Source organism: Fusarium poae, assembly GCF_019609905.1.
Source record: "Fusarium poae strain DAOMC 252244 chromosome Unknown contig_2, whole genome shotgun sequence".
Lineage (NCBI taxonomy): Eukaryota > Fungi > Ascomycota > Sordariomycetes > Hypocreales > Nectriaceae > Fusarium > Fusarium poae.
Window position 1 is genome coordinate 1,226,513 of NW_025408660.1, and position 11,314 is coordinate 1,237,826.

General features: G+C 48.8%; 2 protein-coding genes across 2 annotated transcripts; one reads left to right on the forward strand and one right to left on the reverse strand.

Moving 5' to 3' along the window:
- Window positions 1-1,022: 1,022 nt before the first annotated feature.
- FPOAC1_013594 (uncharacterized protein) lies at window positions 1,023-7,982 on the forward strand (the record flags this gene model as incomplete). Its single annotated transcript, XM_044857935.1, has 7 exons — window positions 1,023-1,145; window positions 1,194-2,291; window positions 2,399-3,145; window positions 3,195-3,530; window positions 4,465-4,901; window positions 5,974-6,026; window positions 6,337-7,982. 7 exons carry the CDS (start codon window positions 1,023-1,025, stop codon window positions 7,980-7,982), a joined length of 4,440 nt encoding a protein of 1,479 aa, XP_044701317.1.
- Window positions 7,983-10,724: 2,742 nt separating this feature from the next.
- Window positions 10,725-11,021, reverse strand: FPOAC1_013595 (uncharacterized protein; the record flags this gene model as incomplete). Its single annotated transcript, XM_044857936.1, has 2 exons — window positions 10,725-10,939; window positions 10,994-11,021. The coding sequence occupies 2 exons, from the start codon at window positions 11,019-11,021 to the stop codon at window positions 10,725-10,727; spliced, it is 243 nt and encodes an 80-aa protein (XP_044701318.1).
- Between the last annotated feature and the right edge of the window lie 293 nt (window positions 11,022-11,314).

The window sequence follows — 11,314 nt, forward strand, 5'->3', positions numbered from 1 at the left end:
TTGATAAACATCTCATTCGTCCGCTGATGAGTCGCCTGACGAAATGTGAGGCCAAGGTCAATCACCCAGTCAGTAAAATCGTCCTTGAATTTCAGGTCGTTGAACACCGCGCGCCGGCTTCCGAGGTATGGCGTAAGGCTTGCTGTCCTCTTGGCTATGCTGAAAGGATCGGCTCCTATGGCTTTGTAACCGAATTCTTCCAGTCTGTGCTGCTGTTTAAGGTGATAATTGATGCTGGTCGTGCTCTCACTGGCAAAAAGCGCAGCATCGTGATGGCCGCCACTATGGCAATACTTGCAGAGCCAGAACTTATTGTTCCCATCTGTGGTAAGCTGTGCGCCGTGCCTGTAGATTGCTGAAGGCTGGGATTTGGAGTTGATGGCGCGCTTGTGGGGCTGGCGGTATCGAATAGATGGTACTGGCTTCCTGTTGTAGCGGATTTTGTCCCAGTCGATAGGGAAAGGGCACTGAGAGGCGTCCGGCGCACCTCTTTCGTCAGAAAGCCTTGAAGGGGAGGGCTTATCGTTAGGCACATGGGTTTGAGTTGAGGGCGGAGCTAGGAGTGCTCGGCTGGGCGGGGCCGAGCGACTCAGAAGGGGTCCTAGGAGGAGTGGTTTTTTCGAGCCTTCCATGAGGCTTAAAGAATGGGCGCGAAGACATATTTGGTTTGTTCTTCAAGTTATTGGACCAAATCGGCAGCCTTGGCTCTGTGGAAAGGTTGGAGGAGAAAGAAAAGGAGATCCTCACCCATTTCATTTAAAGACTGGGCCAATCAGGGTGCGCTGTCTTCCTAGCCTGCCCTATTAAGGTTAGACTTTGTTGGCCACTTTCCCAATCCGGTAACTTAGTCGAGTAACTTCAAGTTAACTCGAGTAAGCCAAAAAGGCTTGCTTGTGGTTGGTCGGAGGGGGTCTTACTTGTGGTTGGTTGTTACGTAATCAACCAACCACAACCAAGCAAATCAAATAACTTGGTTATTGGACACACTGCAAGGGCTAGACAAAACCGAGAAAGAGGCAAGGATGAAGGAGAAATTCAACGAAGGGCTTCAACCAGTCAACAATGTCAAAGACTTTGTATCAATAGCTATGAAGAGCGAGCCAACCGCTGCTATCGCCTGGCTAGGTATCACGACATTGATAGATGTGAGAAATACTATCCTTATTGTATTTGCCCTTGCTAATAGTTTATAGCTCGTTGCAAACCCACTCACTGAACCAGGCATCAACCGCGACGGAGTCAGATACGTCCTCGAACGAGTTGAATGGTACTGGGAGTTGGCACAACTCTTGCTCGACCCGGGCAAGGTTGATGGTTCCATCATCAGGTTACAAAGTCTCCTTAGGCGCAACGTCATCAAACTCTACAAGAAGCTGCTGCTATATCAAATGCAGAGTGTATGCCTGTACAACAAACACTGGGCTGCCGTCATCGTCAGGGATCTCTTCAAAGGAGACGATTGGCAGAACAAGGTCGACTCGATTAAGAAAGCCGAGGCTTCCTTACGAGACGACGTGAATCAGCACAACTCCGAAGAGCTCAAATCTCGACTTCGGAGGATCGACAACACGCTTGGCCGTTTACGCCTAGACGTTAAGGCAGTAGAATCGGCCGTCCAAGTCCAGACCCAGGTGCTGCGCCAGGTCCATCACGACGAGAACGACCAGAAATGCCTCCAAGATCTACGCATTGTCGACCCCGAAGCCCATAAGGAGAACATCGAGAAGACAATAGGCGGCCTGCTCAAGGATTCGTACTACTGGATTCTCGACCACGACGACTTTCGGCGATTCCGGAATGATCCAGAGAGCCGATTACTATGGATCAAAGGCGACCCGGGAAAGGGGAAGACGATGCTTCTATGCGGTATCATTAACCACCTCAAGCAGGAGACGTCCCAGGTGTTGTCGTTTTACTTCTGTCAAGCCACACAGAGCGAGCTCAGGAGTGCAGTATCCGTGCTCCGTGGCCTCTTATGGCTTCTCTGTGACAGGCAGTCGCAGCTGACTTCATTCGTCCGATCTAAGTACGACAACCAAGGCAGCAAGCTCTTTGAAGACGGCTATGCATTTGAGTCTCTAAAAAGGATCTTTCTCGACATGCTCAAGGACCCTTGCTTGCGAGAGGCTGTCTTCGTTGTTGATGCTCTAGATGAGTGCTCAGACGATAGCAGGAAAGATCTCATTGATTTCATTCTCGAGGCGTCCCGCCACTCCTCCTCCAAATGGGTCGTGTCTAGTCGCAACTTGCCGTCAATTGAGGTGCAGTTTCAAGACTCCGAGAACATTAGGGTACCGCTTGAGCTGAACAAGGACTCTATATCTCAAGCGGTGATGATGTTTATCGAATACAAGGTTGAACAGCTGGCACGAAAAAGATATACCACCCAAAAACAAAGGACGATGTGCGCAACAAGCTGCTACTCAAGGCCAACGACACCTTTCTTTGGGTAGCCCTGGTGTGCAAAGAGTTGGCACGTCCCGAGGTCAAAGCCCGGAATACCATTGACAAGCTGGATTCTATACCCGGAGGACTTAGCGAACTCTACCAGCGCATGCTGGAACAAGCTTTCATGTCGGAAGATGGAGATATATGCCGGAAAATCCTTGCTACGGAATGTATCACTTATCGCCCCATTTCATTGGACGAACTGCGAACTCTTGTGGCAGACACCAAGGACTTCAGTGACAAGGAGTTGAAAGAGGTTATTGGAGAGTGTGGCTCATTTCTGACTCTTCAAGAGGACATTGTCTATTTCGTGCATCAATCGGCCCAGGATTTCCTTACCGACAGTGCCAAGAGCGATATCTTCCCTTCCGGTATCCAAGATCAACACTACCTCATATTCCGGCGATCGTTGGACGCTTTGATGACACTCACTCGCAATATTTACAATCTGGAATTCTCAGGAGACCTTTGCACCGAGATTTCGTGCCCGAAGCCTGACCCGTTATCTCATCTTCGCTATTCCTGCCTGCACTGGGTGGACCACCTTGAAGTAATCAAAGGAAATAGGAATCAATCAGACGATGAGGCCATTTCCAGGTTCATAGGCAAGAGGTTCCTGTATTGGCTGGAGGCTCTCAGCCTACAAGGCCAAATGCCGCAAGGAGTAAAAGCAGTACAGACGCTGAAGGAGATCATAGTAAGTCCACTGAATAATACATATAGAGATAGTTTTGACACTTCGACAGACCAATACAGCAGCTCCAGGCCTAGACAGTCTGGTGGAAGATGCGCGACGATATGTGCTTTCTCATGGAGGCGTGATTGCGATTGCTCCGTTACAAGCTTACGCATCAGCACTCGTTTTCAGCCCTGAGTACAGCCGAATTAGAGAACTGTTCAAGAAGGAGGAGCCGGATTGGATGGTATTGAAGCCAAGAATGGGGGCAGATTGGAACGCTTGCCTGCAGACGCTCGAGGGCCATGGCGACCGGGTGACGTCGGTGGTGTTCTCGGCAGATGGCCAGCGTCTTGCATCTGGCTCAGATGATAAGACAGTCAAGATCTGGGACGCGGCCACGGGCGTATGCGAGCAGACGCTTAACGTTGGGAGAGTATTATATCACCTTTCATTTGATCCAACGTCAAATGCTCTCCTCTCTACCGATATTGGACTTCTAAATCTGGATCGCCCGGCTCTGCCGCCTGTCATAAATGATCGGTCGACTGAGATAACGTTACCGCGTGTTAGCCATTCTGGATGGGGTATAAGCGCGGATGGCGAATGGATTGTTGAAGATGGAAAGAAGATGCTTTGGCTGCCTCCGGACTATCGAGGGGGCATGCCTGCTATTGGTAGATCAACGGTCGCTATCGGCTATCATTCAGGTCGTGTGTTAGTGTTGAAATTCTGTTAGAGCAGAGGCAGGCATCATTGGAGTCTTGAATCCAGTGGGTAAATCCGACTTCGGGTTTAAAGCTTAGGGTTAGGGTTAGCTAGCTACTACATCATTATCGAACTTCCCATTTTCACTGAAAGTGGAATCTTTACAATACTATTGGCTAATAACCCCTGTTCTTACCCCGATTCCCACTTTCACCTGAAAGAGGACTGTGAATAACAGACCCCCAGCAAAATGCAACCTAAAGTGGTGATCTCGCCTTTTCATTGGTTGACTTTGCTTTTTCTTCTCATCCAAGAGTTTCAACTTGAAGCTATACTAACGTCTTATCTACATCATTATTCCAGCTCCAAATTCAAGTGAAAAAGGACGTTTACGCGTCTTGATTGGGCCATCACCCCTGTTTTCCTCTTTCACTTGAAAGTGGGTACTTGACGAAACTGCCGCGACTCCACTTTCAGCGATAGCAGGGGCGCTTTATCATCTCATTGGTGCTCTGGTCATAACCCTGGATGGTTCTTATCGTGTTTGAGGTGGTAGCTCAAAGCTTTGCAACGTATGTAATATATGTAATATAAGTTAATTAAAGTTTGATTACGGAATTCCACGCGAACAGCGCGTCTTTGACGACTACGGCGCTTCGTGGTTGACAGACGGGAGGAATCGAGAGATACTGGCGGGGACGCATGACGCCCTGCTCCGACAGATCGAAGAGAGGGCGGATCTACGGCAGGTATTCGTGCGGCTGGATCCAGACGGTGGGGTTCGCCTCTGCCCCAAGGCGATAGCTATCTATGAGGCGCATGTTCAGGAGTTCCTCAAGAGGATGCTGGCACCCATCTCGGTTCCTTCGGGCCCTCCATTACGCTCCCCAGAACTACTCTCCATCACGTACATCAACACGGGTGCCCGCCGCCGATCGGTATTTCTGTGGGAGAAGATGGTCATGATATATGTGCGATACAGTAAAAGCCAGGAACAGACCGGGGAGGAGAAGGATAACATCAGGTTCCTACCCCCGGCCGTCGGAAACCTCCTCTTGACATATCTCGCGTTCGTGCTGCCGTTGCGTCAGGCCTTTCTGCGTCAGAGCAAGCCGGGGCTCTACTTTCGCCATACCTATCAGCCGCGGAAATGACGAAACAGATGTTCTTCCTGTAGCTGTTGGGCATCAGCTAGTAACGTTGATGGTGAAGGAATTGGTGGAGAGGTCTCAACGACTTTGTCTTCTAAAGGGTCGGCCATTACGGGATGTGTGAATGCGTCAAACAGATCGATGAAAATTTGGACCTGTACGGGAAATTACCCCAGGATATCCTCTATAACTACTGGGGGCCCGAAAATAAGTTAGGAAATACTAAAGTCTGTGTGGCCCTGCTAACCCTCACAAAAGACAGTACCTCCTAACAGGGTGGATCCAGATGTCCAAAACTGGATAACTACCTTGTCCCACTAAAAGTCCACCGCTGCAAAATCCACTACACCTACATCAACCAGGGTCGCCGATGTAGGGTAGTTGATCACGTCGAGGGTTCAGGTTGATTGATGTAAGTGTATGAGTAATACACCAATCGATCGACCGGTGGGTTTCGATGTAGTTGATCGGAACCTTGCGAGTCTTAATAGTTCCTAGGGTCAACTGGTCTGTACTTGTAGCATAGCATCATCGACCTAAGGGCTTCGATCCACATAGCAGACTAAGATGAGTGCTCCACCCCGCTCTGTGAATAAAACGTGTGGTGAGACGCCAGTCCCTGGTGGCTACATCTTTTCCTCTATCACCTGTATTCAATCTATCTTTTTGTGTGTGAGAGTAAGATGAGCCAAGATCTGGATGGCCTATCCTCAAATTTCAGGAACATCGTGGAGCGAGATGAGCCAGACGAGAGCACTTTCTTGAATGATGCGACTGCAAGTTTCGAGATAGAAACAGATACTGAGCGCGAGGGAGAATGGCCTCAACCCTCCATCTTTGTCACCCTGCATCGGTATTGATCCTTGACATTGACCTAATGCAACGTGCTGACGGGATGCTTGTTGTAGGATAAGGAAATTGGTACTGGCAAGCATAGGTGCATCCCTGCGCTCTGTCCTCCAATATATCTCCTCTAACCTTATTTGCTAGACGACCCCTATTCCCTGGAACAGCTGAAGAGTCCGCGAGTCAATCATCTCATTGTACGTCCATTGGTAGATCGCCTGTACGACGAGAACAACTACTCCATTGGTGCGCCATACCCTTTTTCGAAGACCAAGGATGGGAGCAACTCAATTCAATTCAACATAAGTCAACCCACATCAATATTTTGTCGAGAAGCCAATATAATATGTGTATTTTATCTCGCCCCCTGGCCTAATCTCCATATCATATTGGCTCCTCGACAAAATGTTGATGTGGGTTGACTTGTGTTGAATTGAATTGAGTTGCTCCCATCCTTGTTGAAGACGATCGCTGGGACGTATCGCACTGTATGCTGACAACAATCAGTCTATTGTCTCCTCGCAAACCGAGTACAGTTCCTACGCGAACAGTCCAGTGTCATCGGCCAGAGCACCAGCATAGCCCGCGCAACATTATGCGAGCTGTTGGCCATCAAGATCCTGCGCAACTTTCACGACGATAATCCATGTCTAGACGGTCTCCTCTTACTTTCCAAGATCCTGGTTCAAGGGTTTGACCCCTTCCATGGTGCTCCGCCTGAAGTCGAACAGTACGGGCGCTATCCGCAATGGCCGATTCAGAAGCGTGGCGGCCATGAGAGGAAGCTGACTGCGCTCGAACTCGCCATCATATCCGAGAGCAAGACCTTTGCCAGTTCTTCAGGGTGTAGACGTGTTATAGATGCAGTGTACCGTGGAAAAATCGTCTACACGCCTCTCTCGTTCGTTGATATTCTCCCCAACCATTATGAGTATCTTCCAGTGTCTCTGTACGAACCGCGCAAGGCGCCGCTGCTTGACCATCATCGTCTCGCCGTTCCGCGCACCCGGTACATAATCGAGCTAGTGCACTACATCATACTCACTTTTCTCTATGTTTGCACGATGCGGTATCGGGATCCCGAAAACCTGACTGGCAATGAGGTAGTCTTCATTCTATACTCTGCCGGCTGGGTTCTTCACGAACTCGCTGCCATCATTGAACACGGATGGATGATACATTCGCAGACTTTATGGTCATTCTTAGACCTTTCATACACTGTCATCTTCATGGCTTACATCACAGTTCGGGCCTATGAGCTGGATGTAAGCAGCGTGCAGAATGGCTTGGCACATAATATACTGTGTCTCGCAGCCCCAATCCTTCTGGCCAGACTGGCCTTCAACATTCTACCAGACCATATTGTCTTTATTTCGCTCCACGCCATGATGAAGGAGTTTTTGATCCTCACATTTCTCGCCATATGGTGTTTCACTGGGTTCCTGTTGGCACTGCAGTGGCTTTCTCCAGGAGATGGCTCGATTCCAAACGACTTCACCATCATCAAATGGCTGCTGTGGATCTGGTTCGGACTGGATGGAACAGGAATTGAGGAATCTGTTCAGTTTCACGTCATTTTAGGACCGGCACTGACAATTACCTTTGCCTTTCTCGGCAATACTTTATTTCTCACGATTCTTGTCTCGCTCCTCACCAACCGTTTCAGTACCATAGTCACATCTGAGGATGTTGAGATCCAGTTTCGAAAAACCGTCCTCACATTTGAGGGCGTGAAAAGCGACGCTATATTTACGTACCCGCCACCGTTCAATCTCTTTGCTCTGCTGATACTGCTTCCTATCAAACAATTCCTGTCGCCACTCGAGTTCTACTCGATTCACGTCTTTCTCGTACGACTTGTCAATGCGCCTCTATTGTTTTGCGTCGGTTTCTATGAACGCCGACGCCTATGGACCTTTGGACCTGATGCAGCCAAAGTGTCGAGAATGTGGAAGTTCACAGGCTTCTCACCGCACGGCGACATACAGGCTGTATTTGAAGTCGAAGCCCCGGCCGAAGTTCTGCGAGAGGCTAATGAATTGGATGGGTTGAGCGAAATGGGTTTTTCTGATGGTGATGCCGTGTCAAGGCTCTCTCGAGAAAGGGAAATTAGAGCACCGGTTGTATTTAACCTAAGTAATGCAGGGACATAGTCTCCAGGTCAAGCTCCCGTAGTTTGATCCCTCTACATAGATGCCGCATTGCAGGGTTCAAATCCACGACACTCCACGACACATTTGTGAATATGGCGTGGATATGGGCGGCCAATACATGGGCACCTAGGTACCCAAATAAAATAGCGCACCAGGTGGGAGCCAATAGGTTCACGGGTACCCGTGATTCTATTCATTTCACGGGTCCCGTAAAAATAACTAAGCACAGTGCGCCTAGTCCTGATTTCAACCTACGAGTCGATGAAAACACACTGTCTTGCTTTTTAACGCCGTCGCGTCAGGACGCGAAGAACGACATTCAGCGGTGATCCTCAAACAATGGGAACGATCTTATTGAGGCTCAGGTACTTGAAGAAGTAGGGAGCGACCTCATGAGAAATGGAAGGAGGGGCGTCAAAGAGATCTGGAAAAGGATAGAGGAAGACAGCGAGACTCAGCAGGCTCGTCATTCTGCCGAAGGGCACAGTGAGGGATGTATTGTAGTACAATTGTAACATGCATTCGGCTTTAATTGTCTAATTCCACTTGTTGTGGCGTGCAGGAAGGGGGTAGACGCACTGTGCTTAGTCATTTTTACGGGACCCGTGAACCTATTGGCTCCCTACACCGGACAGTTGCTTACATAATTTACACTTACACTACTGGCGTCGTCTAGGCGCACAGGACCTGTGTGCTCGGGGGCACAGCCCCCCCTGACTAAGCATTCATCATTTATGGGCGGCCAATACATGGGCACCCAGGTGCGCCGCCTGAGGCGTGGCACCAATACATAGCCTACAACAGGACGGTTAGGGCTACTTTGGAGAGCTGTTGCTGGACAGATAGGCGGGGGATGAGCTCAAAGATACAGCTGTAGCCTAACTGTGGGTTAACGGGTGATTAAAGTCTTGAACACATTATTTTGCGGTGAACACGATTCTATAGGTCCACGGAGCGTTGCAGAGTCGACAGCATGAAAACTGATCCAAAGGCCGCCCTGTGAGGAGTAAGAGCACAGCACACATGTCAATTCAGCGCGCAAAACGACTTGATTATTAGATAGGAAGTGACTATATTCTTTGGTCCAGATACGTTTAATTCCAATGCAATATCATCTCCAGGTATCAATGACGGTGTTGTAGTTGAGTCGATGAAGCAAATGTCTTAACACAATCTCAGGTGTTAGTGCTGTTGTACCTGCCGTACGAGTCATGAAGGCCGGCTGAGGCTTTAGTGCTTTGTCAAAGTGTGGGGAATTTTGAGCCAATAATATTGCGTGCCCTAGGGGGGATGCCCAAGGTTATTTGGGCACCTAGGTGCCCATGTATTGGCCGCCCATAAATGATGAATGCTTAGTCAGGGGGGGCTGTGCCCCGAGCACACAGGTCCTGTGCGCCTAGGCGACGCCTTACACTACTCTGGGTCGAAAAGTGTAGTTGGTGTAGTTGATCGGAACCTTGATTAAGAGGCAATTGAACTTGGGGTTAGCTAGCGCCGACATGGAGTTAGCGCAACGCAGAATAAAAGGAGACGTCAATCGGCTGTTGTTATGATGCGCAGTCATGCCGGGTGCACTTGTGTGTAAAAATTAAATTGTTAATTATTGTTCTTCTATTCAAGAATCATCAAGTTCTTTCATACTTGAGTTATCCTTGAGTTCTCGAACCTTCTATGTATTATTAAACTTTGATCATGATGTGAGGGGTAACCTTGGTACTTCCAACAGCCTCTGGCTCGGTTGGTGACTCAAGACCTATGAATTTCCCACTAGAGATTGTTTGGCAAGTACTGAGAACTTGCAACCAGTTCCTCGGCTACATGTGCGTCGTGTTCGTCCGACAGATGCACGTGGCGGAGGCTTGTTCCGATCACACGCAAATACAACTTTCACTCGGCCGTTTGGAGTTTTGAAAGATTTTCCCGTCGCGAATGCATAGCCTCTAGGCTTCGCCCAAGAGTTTATGGTTAGAAGAAGAGCCTCCCGAGAGTCGTATGTGCCCTCTGACGGGAGCACATCATTAGGGAATGCTGCTTGAGCCATGGAGGCAGCCCCTGATCTCTGCCGTTGTGTTGTTGCCTCGGTTGAATGCTGACATGATTTGCGCGTCCGGGCGCCTCTGTAGCGGGCGCCGGGTACCCGTGAAAATTTTGGAGCCACGGGTACCCGTGTCCCTATGGGGCCCCTATCCATGCCATCGTGGAGTGCCGTGGATTTGAACCCTGGTCACTAGTCCTTCGATGTAAAAAAGGGCTGTAAAATTGGTCGACTCTTGTGGGCTAGGTAGTGTTCTTGACTCGAGAAACTTGCTACGTCGGGAGTACATCTCAAAGATAACCATGGTCCCTACACCAAATCCGAGGTCCTTATTTCTATCCAGCTTTGGAGCTCGATTCGGGAGCGATATCAAGAAAAAAAAGAAAAAAAAAGCGGGTGTTATCCGTCCGTACTTTGACGATTGATGCTATACAAGCATTCTCCTTGCAACTGATAAGCCCCTCGCCAGAACTTGGAGACTTCTTTACTTCATGGAAAACACTTGTTTCGAATATGTCCTCGGGTAAAAGGGTTCGTACGCATGTGTAGCCAGGAATTGGAGACGAGGGACTGGGAACTCTAGATCAACGTCAAGTATTCATAATTCATCGAAGCGAACGGAATAGCCCCTGAGCCTACAGAGATACAGTATTACAAGACTGTAGAATATATTCTATAACCAAAGCCATAAACAACAATAATTACTTCTATTTGTCGACCTCCTTTTCTTTCTTGGGGCTCAATCGCTTGATCTCTTCTGCCATTCGTTGTATTTCATTCTCCAGAAAATCATTTCGTTCCGCCAGCTCCTGAATCCACCGATCTCGATCTTCTTCATCTTTTAGTCTCTGAACTTCATCATACAAATAACTGAAATATATCTTGGCCGTCTTCTTGGCCTCAGTACCCGGATCTGTCGTGTCTCAAGAAGTCTTAGTGGCAGCACGAAGAGTTGGCGACAGGGGATGTTACAAACTTTTGGGATTATGGATACTCTCTGGCATATTGATAGATTTGTTAGCTTGCAAAGGATCCTGGCTATGTCCAGGGTCTGGGACAGGTTCTGAACTGTATGGGTACGATATTGTATACTTTTTGTATTTACTCTTCTGCGTCGCTTCGTTTTTATGTCTCCTCAGATAGAAATGAACCCACATGACTTAATGCGTGCCATCTGGAACTCCACTGCCCTATGGTCTACAAGTGCCGCTCTTCCCTGTGTGCCAGGCGGTCTAGGTCTCCCCTAGCGCCAGGAGCTGAATCGCAAGGTGCCAGTCAGGCTGAAGATCAAACTTTG